Raw genomic sequence first — 16,220 nt, forward strand, 5'->3', positions numbered from 1 at the left:
CTGATAAAATGGACTATAAGATAAAAACTACAAAAAGAGACAAGGAAGGACATTTTACAATGAATATAGCATCAATCAGACAAGAGGACATAACCATAATGCATATCTATGCACCCAATGAAAGAGCTCCAAAATACATAAATCAGATTTTATCAGAATTGAAAAGACAAATAGATGACTCCACAGGAATAGTAGGAGACTTTAATACAACACTTTCAAGAAAGAATAGAACAACTACAAACAAAATCAACAAAGACAAAGAAAAACTAAATAATACAACCAATTTGACTTTATAGGCATATACAGAGCACTTCACTCAACAGCAGGATAATATACATCTTTTCCAGTGCACATGGAACATTCTCCAGAATAGACAATATGTTAGGCCACAAAGCCAGCCTCATTTATTTTAAAAACATTGAAATAGGACAAAGTATCTTCTCAGATCACAATGCTACAAAGTTAGAAATCAACCATAGAAAGATCAAGGAAAAAAAGGCAAACACATGGAAACTGAATAACACCTTCCTTAAAAACTACTGGATAATACAAGACATAGAAAATGAAATTAAAGTATTCCTTAATCAAATGAGAATGAAAATTCAACATACCAGAATCTTTGGGACACAACAAAAGCAGTGATCAAAAGGCAATTTAAGTAATAAAATGCACACATCAAAAAAGAAGAGAGCTGAAATCAACACCTTAACTTAACATCTCCAACAATTAGAAAAAGAGAAGCAAAAAAGCCTACAGGTACCAGAGAAAAAATAGTATTTGACACCAAGTATATAATAGAGCTGACAAGGGACAAGGTTGTAGTCACTTCTTGGGCACAGCCAGCTACCCAGAGGGACTGAGTAGTTGAACCTGTGGGCTCAGGACCATAGTTGCAGGGGACATCAAGCTCAATTGGCGTAACATACTACACAAAACATTGTGCCACCTCCTCCTTTGGTGAGTAGTGACTGGGATCTTAAAAGCTTGCAAGCAGCCATCTAGATGCAACAATGGGTCTCTCCTTGTCCAGAACAAAGAAGAATGAAGAAAACCAAAGATACATGGAGACAATTAGTCCAAGCTACTGGTACACCATTCAATCCTCAGCATATACAACTATGAGACCAAAAGAACTAGATGGTGCCCTGCTACCATGGTCAACCACTTGGAGGTGGAACTATGTAGGAGATCCAGGATAGAGAGGGAAAATAATGTGGAACAAAACTCAAAATCCTTTGGAAGAAAAAAAAAAAGGGGGAACCAGGTTTGCTGGTCTGATAGAGCCTGATGGAACCACTGAGACTATGGCCCCTAGCTGCCCTTCATGTTTTTTCTCCATTGCTTAAATTATTCTGATCTGGTCAAATTAGAAGAATAGAAACTTGGGCCAGATGTATATGGTATAGATGTTAAAAAAAAAAAAGCATAGAGCCACTTGCAAAAATACTTCCTGGAGGAGGAAATAGCTGGCAAACAATTGTGTTGTAGTTATATGCTGTCAAGTCGGACCCGACTCATAGCGACCCCTCCTTGGGTTTCCAAGGCATATCACTACAGAACTAGATTGTCCAACCTTTCTTCCTACGAGTGGCTGGTGGGTTTGAACCACCAGTCTTCTGGTTAGGGGTCAAGTGTCTTAGGTGTTAGGCCGAAGCAAACCCAAGCCACCAACATTTCAGTTAGCAGCTTCCTCCGGGTGTCAAGCCCTGATGAGACAGCCTGATAAGACAACCGAAGTGACAGAACCCGCCCAGACTGGAAAGTCCCATGCAGTGGCAAACTTCCTCTTTTGAAGCCCCCTTATGCTAATTAAGTACAGACCCATGCTAACAGCTAATTGGACCCCACCGTTTCCTTAGTGTCCCCACTTAGGTCCTCCACAAGACTATAAACCCTACCCTCCCCAGCCAGGCGGTGCGACTTCCCGGGCCCCTTTCAGGGACCCGTGAACCTCACCGGGGCCCCTCTCGGGGACCGTAAACCTCCCCCGGAAACTCAGAATAAAAACTTCTCTTTAACCTCACTTTTGTGCATCCTCTTTTCCTTACTGTGGCCTTACATTAGGCACTATGCTATAAGAGCTCCCAAACAATTGTAGAAGGTACATATTATTTGTGTAAAAAAATACGATAATTCAGTGAAGATAATATATATAGGCTTTTTTTTCCCAGTAATTTTAACACTTAGCTCCTTGATGATCATGTGGAAGTAACAATGAATTATTTTAAAGCACCAAGGTAGCAAATCACAGAACAAACTCATATCATGGATCCGTGATATGATACACTAAGAAGGATACATCTATTTAAAGTAATTCTAATAACAAAGAAATGAGCTCTGGTAGCATAGTGCCTAAGGCATTTGACTGCTAACCAGAAGGCTGGTGGTTCAAACCCCACAGCCACTCTTTGGAAGGAAGGTTGGGCAATCTATTTCCGTAGTGATACTGCCTCGGAAACCCAAGGAGGGGTTGCTCTGTGTTGGGTCCGACTCAACGGCACATAACAACAACAACAACAATCATGAAGAAACATCAGACAAATTCACCCTGAGGGATATTCTGCAAAATAATTTTTATAAATGCATCAAAAATGTCCATTTTCAGGGGGACATAGAAAGTCCAAGGAGCTGTTCTAGAATGAGATGAAGAGTCAGAACAACTGAATTCAGTGTGTAATCCTTGACTGGATGTTGGATATGAAAACTATTTATAAAGGACATTATTGTTACAGCTGGGACAATTTATATATGGACATACATTAAATGATAATATAGTATCAAATGGGATAAGTGTATTGTGGTTGTGTAGAAAAATGTTCCTGTTTTTAGAAGTCAGATGTTGAAATATTTAAGGGTGTAAGGGAATTGTAAATTGAGGTACCTGGTAAAATCTTAAATGGCTGGCTTGAGGTTTGAGATTGACTCCATTTTTCAGTCTTGTTTTCACTCTTTCAACAGCCATGTTCTGTGTTGTTAAGAAAATGTTTTCCTTTGTGATAAAGTTAAGGATGTAAAAACAATGTTTCAGAGAGGAAACCTAGGTGCCCCCCACTTATCTAAAGCCGCCAGACAAATACCCTCAGGCAAAGTTCTGCTAGAGCAGGATGTTTCTAAGGAAAGAATGCCTTGTAATTATCATGTTACAGGTGACTGAAGTCCCCTCTGATGAACTTCCTTGCAATGACCATGCTGTCACCAATCTAAGAAAGATACATATATACTTGAAGCCAATCGCTTTATGAGTTCCCACTACAGGAAGTCTTGCCTTAAAAGCTTCACCCATAGGAAGTCTTGCCCTGTCATGATCTAAGTTTTTAACTATCAATGGAATGGTGTACTTGCTGATGATCTAATATTGCAACTACCAATGAAATAGTGTGCTTCTAGTTCTTTGTTCTCCACATACAAAATGCCCCACAGCTTTGCCATTTTGAATGGCTGGCTTTCACTCAGGAATTCACCTTCTACCTGATGCATACTGGCTCTTTATTTTCAGTAAATATTTTGATTTTATTTTAAACAGAGTATGGGTTGTTAGAGAGCTCTGGTGGCGTAGTGCCTAAGGCACCTGACTGCTAACCAGAAGGCTGGTGGTTCAAACCCACCAGCCACTCCTTGGAAGGAGGGTTGCGCATTCTACTTCTATAGTGATCCTGCCTCGAAAACCCAAGGAGGTTTGAGTCAGATCTGACTTGATGGCAGTTTGGGTTTGGTTTATAGGTTGTTAGTCTAGGCCAGAGTTGAAATGTCCCACGTTTGCAGCAAATTCTCAAATAGTTCAGACCAGAGAGAGAGGGAGAGAGAGAAAGAGAGAGCGTGAGGGATAGCAAACATGATGAAATATATATATATGTATCTATCTATCTATCTATCTATCTATCTAAAATAGTAAGACACAGTGAAGATACTGAACTACTCACATAATTTTTAGAAAAATCATTTAATTTTATATGGCTTGGAGTAGAGAACTAAACCTCTAAAAACGTTTTTTTTTTTTTAAAAAAAAAAAAAAAAAAACCTACCCTTGAAATGAAACTTTCAAAGTGAAACTTGCCTGGCTCCAGACAGTATTTTTCCACAGAGTCAAGTGAAAATGCAGATCCAGGTTAGAGAACTATCGTGCTACAAATGTGGCAACACCTTTTTTATTTAGAGTAAGATGTGTTAACATCCAGCATGACAAAATTTGTACAAAGTTCACAATTTAAAAATGAAGTATCACAGCAACTTGTGATTCCACACATTTATAGCAAAATTAAAATGTCAACAAATCCATGCCGTGTAGTACAAAAATAAATCAAACTTCAGTTCCACAGAGAGCACAATAAATAGTTTATACAAAATTCTGTCTTAATAAATGATTACTTAAATTAACTTAGAAATGAATATGAACAATAAGTTATAATAAATAAACTCTGATGACTCACAATAATTCCATATGAAAGATCAGCATTCTAATATGTGACACTTTTGTGATCCCTATATAATAGTCACAGATAACTTTTGATTTGATATTATGTACCAACATTAGATGAGCAGCAGATTTGTGCTTAAAATCCCTTTCCATTGTACATAGGTGATAACAATAAGAATCCAAAACTGATACTATCTATTACTCTACTAAAAGCATTACTATATTGGCAAAGAAGCTGCAGACACAATGCAGTGGGGAAATGCATATGCCATTATGAACAATGGAGGGCCCTAAAAGGAGGGTAGGGCCCTGGACAATATATATGGCATCAGGTGAACAACAAGCACCTTGCTTCAGCTCTCAAAAAGGCAATTCTGAGCATGGCAGCTACAACTAATAGCACAACAGAAAGAGGGCGCTGTACAGAGAAGATACTGCAGAGCCCCAAAGTAATTACATAATCTTTTTCCCAGCTAGTTATTAAAGTCCTTGTGGAAAACTGTAAGCTTTTGTACAGTGAACAGTATAAAGTGCCGCTGGGATATACATATATTTATACATATATATATATACCGAGGTTGAGTATTGTATCAGAATATTTGTTGTGAGATCCCTGTAGTCTCCCTTAGCAATATTATTGGATCAGCCATGAGGGCTTTCTCTATAATTTGTCCAGGTTCAGTGTCACAAGGCTAATGACACAGGAATTGCACACCTCCGTACGGATATATAGGACAAGGTAAGTGCAAATAGTCAACTGGCACATTGTGGGGACAATGACCCTGTAAGTCCTGTTCTGCTAAAAATATTTTTTTTTTATTTTTACAAAACCCATCTTTTTTTCATAACAAAATTTTAAAGTACTTTTGTACTTTCTGCATAACATCAAGACATGGAAGGAAAAGAGATGCTATTAAATGTAAATCAAGTTAACATCAGAAAGCACAATACATCATCAAAGGTACTACTCAAAAGGGAAAAATGCAGCAATAAAAAGTGGTCTTATGCATACATATAGTGCAGTCATTTGGAATAAAACAATCAAATCTTGAAGGTATAAACAAGTCTAAAATGATCTAGTTTAAAGCAAAAAAAGTGCTGAAGTATATTTAGTTACTTTTAAAATCTGATTGCATTCATTCTTAGAATAGGTCACAATAAATCAAACAACAAGGCTATGTCAATGCTATATGGTCAACTGACTCCAACAAAAGTTAGAACATAAATGGCATTTTAAGGATACTCTGAATAGAACCGAAAGTTTATTCAAAGCCAAGATTGGGATGGGGGAATGGGGGAGAGAGAAACTTTACTGAACAGTGTTTCCTACCCAATCCAGCAGAAAATTCAGTCCAGTAACTAGAATACTCACAAATCATTTGTGTTGCTCCCCCGAAAGGTAAAATAAAGATAATAATAAATCTTAAAAGGTAAAAGGGGAAGTAAATGCTCTTGAATTATGTTTTAATTTAAATCGAAAACACACAAATTCTGTTTAACTACATTGAAATAACAGGCAGTTCAGAGGGGCACAAAACTCTAGGGGAGATAAGAGAAGGTTGTTCCATAGTTTATTGAAAATAAAAAAGGAAATCTTCATGTTGTCCACCTCTGATAAGTTCCTGTCTTAACTGAAGTTTCCGTATTCACACCATGTAATGCTTAGGAGTTAATTTAAAAGTGCTGTTTAAGCTGCTTTGAATCTTCTGTCAAGTTTCCATGGCTTGATGTTGTCTTACAATAAATTACTTATTTCATTTCTTACAGTTAATCCATGTCATTTCCTTGGAATTCAAAAAACCTCATTTATTGCCCCCACCATACACCATCCTCCTAAAACAAACAAACAAAAAAATCACATAATATTTCCAAGCATTGTTCAAAAATAAAGCATTTTTGCAACCAATTCTTGCTATGAAACAATATGCACACAAAATGTATTTCTTAAATTCCATAAAATCCTCCAACATGAGGCAAAATGATAGTGTTTTAAAAAGTGGCTGCAGGACTGCAACATTGTCATTCAAAGCTGTTTTTTTTTTATTTTTTTGTCCATTTCAGTTCAAAATACTAAAACATTTAATCACTAAAGCATTAAAAAGAATTTACACTCTATTTATTTTTGATCAGCTTACCTCTTCAGAAATATATATACCCCAAAAATGTGCATACATTAGCAGCTATAAACATTACATGGCATATCACACTATGTCAGCTTATATGAAAACGTACAAAATGTGAATGTATTCAAAAACTATTCTGCAGTTACTATCTTTAAAGCAAGACATAAAATCATTATGAAGTCTTGTAAGCATAACACTGTTTCAAACAGAAATAAATATATAACACTTTCTGGTAAATTACAGCAGCAAAAAACAAGAGGCATCCTTTTTTAAGCAAGATTTTCATCACTAGAGCAGCTGTTCAGACCTGAATTCCTCTCACAGCCTGCTTTATATTTTCCAGTAGGGCTTTATTTTCTGGACTCTGATAACGATCTTGATTTGTATACATGTCCGTCAAAGTAGTCACGTAAGCATCAAAATTTTGTTCATTGATTGGATCCTACGAGATATTAAATAGTAGTTCATACACAACTTTTATTTTTTTAATAGTATATTCACATAAGCATAAAATAGTATAATAGCATAGTGCCACCGTTTCATAATATTTAAAATGCCTATTTAGAGCATACTTAATTTTATGGGATACATTGGATCAGCCCCACCAATGTTTTTCAGCAGTTAACTTTATGGTTTTGGGGTGGTAACCACAAATATCCAACGGTTGAAGAACCATAAAAATAAATAATAATTAAAAAGACATCTATTTTATGTTGTGAACTGTGGAAGATCGCCAAATTCCTTATCTTGCACTCTCAATCACTTACCATATGTGGCAGCTGGATATTAGCTAGACTATGAATTAAAGACTGGCTTAAATTGGCCAGTTCATGAAGAAGAGACTCATTTTGCTGTTCAATTACTTTGTTCTCCTCTTCTATCGTCTTCAGGTTGCTCTCCATTGTGGTAATCTAAAATGCACAAATTTGTGTAACATGTAATATAAGGCAAGCCGTTAGGGAAGCATGCGCTCTTGCAGTGAGTGACAACAGTCCTATCAGATGCAAAGAAAGAACCTTTTTGCTTCAAAGTGAAGATTTTTTCTCATTTTAAGGGTGTATTGTATGCTTCTGATTCATTACACTTGAAAATTTGGCAACTTGACTGTAACGGCTTGTCTTTCTGAGGTGGGATTTATGTAAGCTAGGCTCCTGAGCTGTCTCTACTTTCTTTCAATTTTTAAAACATTCTGTTTGTCATTGCATATATTATGACTACTTTCTCTTAATACTATAATATTCCCTTCACTGGCTTGATGGAAATAATTGTACAATTATACAAAAAATTGTATTATTTATTTTGTTACTACTTCACTGACTTGCTCCTAACACTAACTAACTCTTTTTTAGCCTGAACCTAATTTGATAATGTCACTAAGCAGTGCAAACTGTTAATGCTTTCAGCTTTGAACCTAAGAGTTGGAGGTTCAAGTCCACCCAGAGGCTTCTAGGAAGAGAGCCCTAGCAATATACTTCCAAAAAATCAGCAACTATAAACCCTATGAAGCACAATTCTATTCTCACTCACACATAGGGTCACCAGGAGTCAGAATCAACTCAGCAGCAACTGGTTAATTCTAAAAATTTATTTGTAGAGCATGGGGTATGTTACTGTCTTCTTAGATAAACGCCAGGTAGGCATTGGCTTTTATCTACATATGATGGTATTAATTCTTTTACAGATCAGATAAAGGCCTTTCATGACTTCCTGTCCCACTCTTTCCTCCTCTACGTATTCCAGACAGAATTATTGACAAGGTAAAGGATCCTTTAGTGTGGTGACTCCCTGGCCTCCCCTTTATAAACCAGACACACTACTATTCACAAAAAAAATTTCCAAATATGGCACTAGAGTTGCCCAATGACAGTCTCTGCAATTTGCATCACACAGTGTAAGCCATAAAGGCATAATGGCCCCAAGGTGTGTGTCTGGATTCATCTTTGTCTTCTAACTGATCCAGAGGGCCAATATCTCCCTTGCCCCTCCTGCTCCTTCCTTCTACTTCCCCTACTTGTTACTCTTGAATTCATCTCTCATGAGCTTCTCTTTCCCTCTTTCCCCTCTACCTCATATTTTCCCACAATCCTTCAGTATATTTAGTTTGCCCTTTTTTTTTTTTTTTTAAATCTCATGCTTTCTCTCTTTATTTGAGAACTTCCTAATATGAGTACCTCTTATCTATCATTCACCAATCTCATCCCCAGGCTCTTTGTTAAAAACCAGTGGTCCCACTTTTTGTAAATACCCTTCAGGTAATGCCTGTGTTATGTGTGGGGTTTCTCCCTTTGAAAGGGATCAGATGTTCACACTGTTCTCTCAGGGACTTGGCCCTATAGAAGATCCCTCAATATCATGTGGATTTATTTCAGCACACTTATAATGTACAACTCTCACATTTGTTTTTATTGTAATTATCAAATTAATGTTCCCATCTCAACTGACTCGATGAATAAGAATAACAAGCTCATGAGTAGGTGTATGGGCTGATCCACCTAGCCCAGGCCCTATAGTTAGGCCCCAGAAGGGCAGCTTTTTCTTATTTTGTTTTTCAAAGTGGATTTTGTAACTCTCTACAGGGGATTCTGCGCTACATTCAGAGCTGTTACGCTCAGAATTGGTCACGTGGGTCAGTTACTGGAGAATATCAATTTGAATAGATGGGGCTTTTCCATGTTTGAACTATAACTTTGGGAGGTGGCATAATTATCACATGGTACATGGGTTTTTAATTAGAAGGAGAATGAAGAGGAAACATACAGGGGAGGAGGCAGTTGGTGGATGGGTAGAAGGAGTGGGTCCAACAAGGATTTACACAATTACTAAGAAGAGAGCAGTCATTCCTCACCTTTGCAACTGGCAGTTCTCCATAACAATAATGCCTTGGTGCTAGCCCCGTGCCTCAGCTCCTCTGACTTGAGTTGCCAGTTCCCTCTGTCTTCAGAAAATCTTTCTGGGCTACTCTAGCCCTACCGGCCTTTTGCCATTATGCTGCTCTTCAATTATTTTGTGTGTCAGTCTCATTTCCATGAGAAAGGAGATGGTAATTTAAAAGACAATGAGGGCAAGGAATATGCGTTAGGCTATATCTTGGGCTTCTTTGTATCCCCAATTGTTAGGGTCAATTTAACCCTTGCTGCCTGTCTGACTGCCCAAAACCAGTATTAATGTTGGCACATTTTAGATAAATTTCTCCTTCGACCTGTGTTATTTGCTGAAAAATCTACAGCCCTCTGAGAAGGGTGAAATGTCTCCCTGTGCTCTGTATATCTAAGAAATGATTGTCATAACTTTCCACCTTGTTTGATTAGAGTTGATAGCAAAGGCTCTACACCAGGCTGTGTGAGCCTACTTATAAATTCTTTGCCCTTCTCAAGAGTAGAACAAGTATTTTGTTGGCTCCACTCATTGGTGTACAAAACATGCAGATTAATCCAATGCACATTCAAAACATTTGTTACAAAAGGCACTGGTGCTCGCTGGATGCCATAAGTGATATATGTCAGGGTGTTTTTTTTTTTTTTTTGCTTGTTGTTGTTGTTCTTATTGCTTAGGAAAATTATAATCTTCTGAACCAGAGCAGCATGCCAAACCCATGCCAATTTTCAGAGGGGAGGTCAGAAAACATAGACTTTACCATCTTAAAAAATATATTGAGTCTCATAGCTTAACTCTGTCAAATTATATCAATTTATCTCTGAATTATCTGACTCTCCAACTCATAAACTTAAACTAGAAACTAAGTGTCTCACCTATTTTGTTACCTACTCATATTCACTTACCTAGTGCCTTTCCCTAGGATTCTAAAAAATTGAGAGTATAAGTGATGCTATTTGCTTCAGCCAGAGCAGTTGGGGGGAGCTCTGGTAGCATAGTGCCTAAGGCACTTGACTGCTAACCAGAAGGCTGGTGGTTCAAACCCACCAGCCATTCCTCAGAAGGAAGATGGGGCAATCTACTTCTGTAGTGATACTGCCTCGAAAACCCAAGGAGGGGTCGCTATGAGTCGGGTCCAACTCGACGGCACATAACAACAGAGTAGTTGGGCAAATCTTGGGTACTTTTTCCGGAAAATAGGAATAACAATACCTGCCTGATGTGCATCTCATATAGAGATATGCAAAGTGTTTTGCAGTAAGAACACATTTGTTATTCCTGGGGCTTGGAATTCAGTCCAAGGGGTCCAAACTAAAGCAAAACAACCTAGGAACTCTTGATGTTGGCCAACACAACATGGTGGTAATAGAAAATAGAACACTGCTGAGAAAGGTGATGAAAAACATGTATGTCATTAGCACTTCCTATATAAGGGGGCCATCATCTGAAGAAAGAAACTAATCTATGCTCTTGGAGGGGGTTGCAGAATGAGAGGACAGAAGGATACCTTAGTTTCAAAATATTCTAGAGTGATCATGGGAACAAGATGTTCCAGCAATGTCTAGAATTGAAAAAAGGGCAGTGGGGTGGGGGGCTAAAGGTGGTTCTGCTCATAGGTATTTATACAAGGAAAAGGCTTGGCATAGAATACAGAGCAATAGGGCTTGGATTTAGGAGACCTAGGTTAGAATCCTGGTTCTGCCTGTCATTAGCAGTATGCTCCCAGGACACCCTGTAACTTTTCTTAGCCTCAGGGAAAGGAAGAAATTTGTCATTTACCATTGGCAGCATTTCCATTGTACTAATCTGAGTATAAGGAGCTCTGGTAGTGTAGTGCCTAAGGTACTTGACTGCTAACCAGAAGGCTGGCGGTTCAAATCCACTGGCCACTCTTCAGAAGGAAGGTTGGGCAATCTACTTCCGCGGTGATACTGCCTCGGAAACCCAAGGAGGGGTCACTATGAATTGGGTTCTACTCCACGGACAAAATAATTCTTTCCAATTCTAAAGGCCCTTAGAACTTCCATGGGTCACACTCAGTTTTACATATCTCACTCTGCCTGATGTTATGATTACTCCCATGCTTATCTTAGACTTATTTTGTATACCTTAGTGGACACTTATAACCAGTAATTTCTATACATTACATGAGGGCAGAGAATGTATTTTACGCCTTTGACACTCTATGCTTGAGTCCGTGTAAATAAGTAGTCAATAAATGTTTTTTGGTATGAATTGAGTTGAACTGGGGTGATAAATTTACTGATAAACCTCTTTGGGGTATAATTAGTACTCTTGTGGAACCCAGAATAGCGGCTTTTGTAGGCCCAGCATTGGGGCCTAACAGGTCGTAAGCACCTCAAAGTATGTGTTGCACTGAATTCAGTTGAAGTGAGACTGGGAAAATGGCTAGCTTCCAAGCAATTTTGACAGTTCTGCTGGTGCTGAACGGCAATGGGGGCAAAGCCTAATGCAGAGATTCTGTAATGGGACAGGAATTTGTGTTTCTGACCCATGCATGTGTCAAGGTAAACATCCCTTCTGAGTGCACTGCAGAGCATAATAATGCCTGAATTTTCAGGGGCAGTGAAGTTGTTTGGTTGTACTAATTTATCCCAAAACACTTGACCTTAAATACTGTTCACACACATTCCAACTCAGTGAAATCAGCTATTCAATTAAATAAAGGTGTATTTGTTCTAGCTTTGAATTCTTACAACTGGGTAGTGAACAAAACACATTTGACACTTTAATAAGCATAGCTCTTGGGTTAGAGATGGCAACATTAACACCTTTCTATTAAGAATGGCAGGGGAGATTGTTTCACCCTGGGCAGATATTTGAAATTCATGAATGATTTGATCAAGCTTCTTTTTTCCTTTCTCTGTAATTTCCCCTACTCTCTAAGAAATATGACATGTATAGTATACAAAATCGACCACCTAGGGCTAACATGAAAAGTAGGACTTGGAAATAAATTTAGCTAAGCAGTCATTTCTTTACTTTTTATCTTTGGCTGAGTTGTCTAGAGGAGAAAAATCAGTGAAGCTTATATGTAGCTATATGTTGTTGTTGTTATGTGCCGTCGAGTCGACCCCCTGACTCATAGCGACCCCTCCTTGGGTTTCCGAGGCAGTATCACTATGGAAGTAGGATTGCCCAACCTTCCTTCCGAGGAGTGGCTGGTGGGTTTGAACCGCCAGCCTTCTGGTTAGCAGTCAAGTGCTTTAGCCACTATGCTACCAAGGCATTTGATTGTGTGGATCATGACAAATTATGGATAACATTGAGAAGAATGGGAATCCCTGAGCACTTGATTGTACTCATGAGGAATCTGTACCTTGACCAGGAGGCTGTCGTTCGGACAGAACAAGGGGATACTACATGGTTTAAAATCAAGAAGGGAGTGCGTCAGGGTTGTATTCTTTCTCCACACTTATTCAGTCTATATGCTGAGCAAATAATCCGAGAAGCTGGACTATATGAAGAAAAATGTGGTATCAGGATTGGAGGAAGAATCATTAACAACCTGAGATATGCAGACGATACAACTTTGCTTGCTGAAAGTGAGGATGACTTAAGGCACCTACTGATGAAGGTTGAAGAATACAGTCTGCAGTATGGATTACATCTCAACATAAAGAAAACAAAAATCCTCACAACTGGACCAATGAGCAGCATCACAATAAATAGAGAGAAGATTGAGGTTGTCAAGGAATTCACGTTGCTTGGTTCTACAATCGATGCCAATGAAGCAGCAGTCAGGACATTAGACGACGTGTAGCATTGGGAAAGTCAACTGCAAAGGAACTGTTTCAAGTGCTGAGGAGCAAGGATATCTCCTTGAGGACTAAGGTGAGCCTGACACAAGCCATGATATTTCCAATCGCCTGGTATGCATGTGAGAGCTGGACAATGAATAAGGAAGACCGAAGAAGAGTTGATGCTTTTGAGTTGTGGTGCTGGCGAAGAATGCTGAAAGTACCGTGGACTGCTAAAAGAACTAACAGATCTGTCCTGGAGCAAGTGCAGCCAGAATGCTCCTTGGAAGCAAGAATGGCCAGACTTCATCTCACCTATTTTGGTCATGTTGTAAGAAGGGACCATTCCCTGGAGAAGGATGTCATGCTTGGTAGGGTGGAGGGTCGACGAAAGAGGGGGAGGCCTTCAGGGAGATGGATTGATACAGTGGCTGCGATGATGGGCTTGAGTATAGCAGGGATTGTGGGGCTGGCGCGGGATCGGGCAGTGTTTCGTTCTGCTGTGCATGGGGTCGCTATGAGTTGGAAACGACTCCACGGCACTTAACAACAACAACAACAAGCAGTCATTGATTGGATAACACTAAAAACAAAAGATAATTCTTCATGCTTTTTCAAACAGTTTAAATAAAGAAACAATCAAACTCCGCTACTTTAGTTTTTCGGGGTTCTGGTTTCTGTTTCACTGCTACCTTGGCCTGTGACCTTGGAAGTTTGGCTTGTCTTCATTGGGCCTGAGAGTCTTCAGTTGCAGTATGAGGGCTTCAGGTTAGAGTATACATTTATTAAAAAAAAAAAAATTAAGTATCAGAATGTATTTTAGATTGAAAGATTATATATGGAACCCTAGTACCTAAAGCAGATAAAAGGGAAACTACTGAGAAGTGTCTGAGCCCACTTTCAAGGCCTCTCTCTGGGCCCATTGGGGGGGGTCCCTCTGTCTCCTCAATGGAGCCAAAGTGCTCCCAAACCAATTTCTGATCTCCTTAACTCACTGTTTCAAGGGAGAATACTATATAATTTGTTTACCTCATAAACATCTTACTGGTTATTCTTGCCTTTTATGGGTTTGAATTCTGGGAGCAAGCATAAATTCCTTTGTTATGTTGTTGTTGGTTGCTGTGAGTCCAATTTTACTCACAGTGACCCCACGTGAGTAGGACTATGCGCCACAGGGTTTTTAAGGCTGTGACCTTTTGGAAGCAAATTGCCAAGACTGTTTTCTGAGGTGCCTCTGGGTGGGTCTGAGTTGCCAACCTTTTGGCTAGTAGTAGCTCATAACTGTTTGCACAGCCCACAGACTCCTCCCTGTGTTATAGTGTGATTTAGTTTGTTAGGTGGTCCCCAGGAAAACTTAGCCTTGGTCTCAGGTCAGATATGACAAAAATATGCAGGAGTGTGGAATCTTCTCCTCTTTCTGATATTACTGAATGAAGGGAATGGGAGTGAAAGAACTATTAGCAAAGCATCAGAATCTTTAATGTTCTAGCATTTTTGAGTCAAGTCAGGAGGTACACTCTAAAATAGCTAAAGATAAAAAGTGAAGCAAAGGAGCTAGCAAAGGAGAGCACGTGTTACTTTTTAAATCTGGAAAGCCGGACTGAACGTAGGACCTAAGTGGGCAGTTGAGTAGGGGATATAAAGAAAGGGAGGTTATCAAGGCATCCACGCAAGTTATTTTCTAATAAGTTTTGCACAAGCTCTAACCTATTTAAGTGATACTATGACTTTATGTTGCCAGTTGTCTAGCTCAATAGTCGAGACTTATCTTCAATACTTAACCTCACTGGTACTTGAGCACACGGCTCCAGCCCCACAAACTGCAATGCTTAGGGCATATGTGGCTCAGTGTGTCCTTAGCACTGTGAACTGCTTATGTATTCCTAGCTCACTTTTAAGATATTGGGCTTACCTTTCATAGTACAATCAGCTCCACTGCTACACACATTTGAGGAAGTCACTTCTTTCCTTAGCCAAGTCAATGAAAATAAACATGAACCCTTAAAATTAATTTTGACATCAGATGTAAATAGATGCAGTTAGGAGCAAATATTCATCTCTGATATCAAAAAAGTAAAAAAAAACTTTTTTTTTTTTTTTTTTATTGTAAAGAGAGGCAAAAATCTGTCCTGAGGACGATAGCCAAGCATGCACAGTGACTTATCATATATTTCTAGTCTAAATATCTCTTCAACCAAAGAGGATGCGTAGGACTACATATTCTTCACTAAAGGGAAACATTAGGTCTGGGTGAGTACAGCATTTATCCTCACCTGGCCCTTTGCTAAACTCTGGCAGTTGAGGCTTTATTCACACCTGGAGGTTGAGAACTGTTTGTGGGGAGGAAGTGGACTAGAGCAGTTTTCCATCAATCAACGAACAAAAGACATTGCAAACTTTTTTTTAAAACTAGAATGGAAAGATTTAGACAAGAAGGAAAGGCACACTTCCTGAGTTTTTAAAAGGTCCATGTCTGGTGGAACAGTGGTTAAGATATTTGGCTGCTAACCAAAAGCTTGGCGGTTGAACCTACCAGCTGCCCTGTGGGAGAAATATGAGGCAGTCTACTTCTGTGAATATGTACAACTTTGGAAACCCTATGGGGCAGTTCTCTCTCCCATAGAGTTGTTGTATGTCAGAATCGACTTGATGGCTGTAAGTGGTGGCTATGTTTGAAAGTACCCAATAGGCTGTGGACTTATCACAGGACAGATAACAAAAGTCTGAGTCATCAGGAATTGCTTTGAAATGTGCCATCCAGAGCAGAATGAATAATTTTAGATTTTTAACCTTATAAACAAAATAAAACATGAGGGTGGATTTTTTCTTTTAAGGTGCCCTGTTGGTGCAAATAGTTATGTGCTTGGCTGCTAATCAAAAGGCTGGTAGTTCAAACCCACCCAGTGACTCCCAGGAAGGACCTGACAATATAGTTCCATAAATATTATAGACAAGAAAGCCCTATCGGGCAGCTCTTCTCTGTCATGTGGGGTTGGAATGACTCAGAATCAATTCAAGGACACAACAACAGACGCTTTTACTTTACCC

The 16,220-nt window shown here is 39.0% G+C and overlaps 1 protein-coding gene across 1 annotated transcript in view; it reads right to left on the reverse strand.

Annotated features, from left to right (window-relative positions):
* Window positions 1–6,838: 6,838 nt before the first annotated feature.
* The window catches only part of MYT1L (myelin transcription factor 1 like), a 280,476-nt gene continuing 271,094 nt past the window's right edge, over window positions 6,839–16,220 (reverse strand). Inside the window, exons 19-20 of the mRNA XM_042781958.1 lie at window positions 7,305–7,448; window positions 6,839–6,979 (exon numbers count right to left, since the gene is read on the reverse strand). Of these exons, the coding sequence (XP_042637892.1) occupies window positions 6,839–6,979; window positions 7,305–7,448 (285 nt within the window). The remainder of the gene's footprint in view (window positions 6,980–7,304; window positions 7,449–16,220) is intronic.

This window comes from Orycteropus afer, unplaced genomic scaffold, assembly GCF_000298275.1.
Source record: "Orycteropus afer afer isolate SDZICR_OR568_19922 unplaced genomic scaffold, OryAfe1.0 scaffold00204, whole genome shotgun sequence".
Classification (NCBI taxonomy): Eukaryota; Metazoa; Chordata; class Mammalia; order Tubulidentata; family Orycteropodidae; genus Orycteropus; species Orycteropus afer.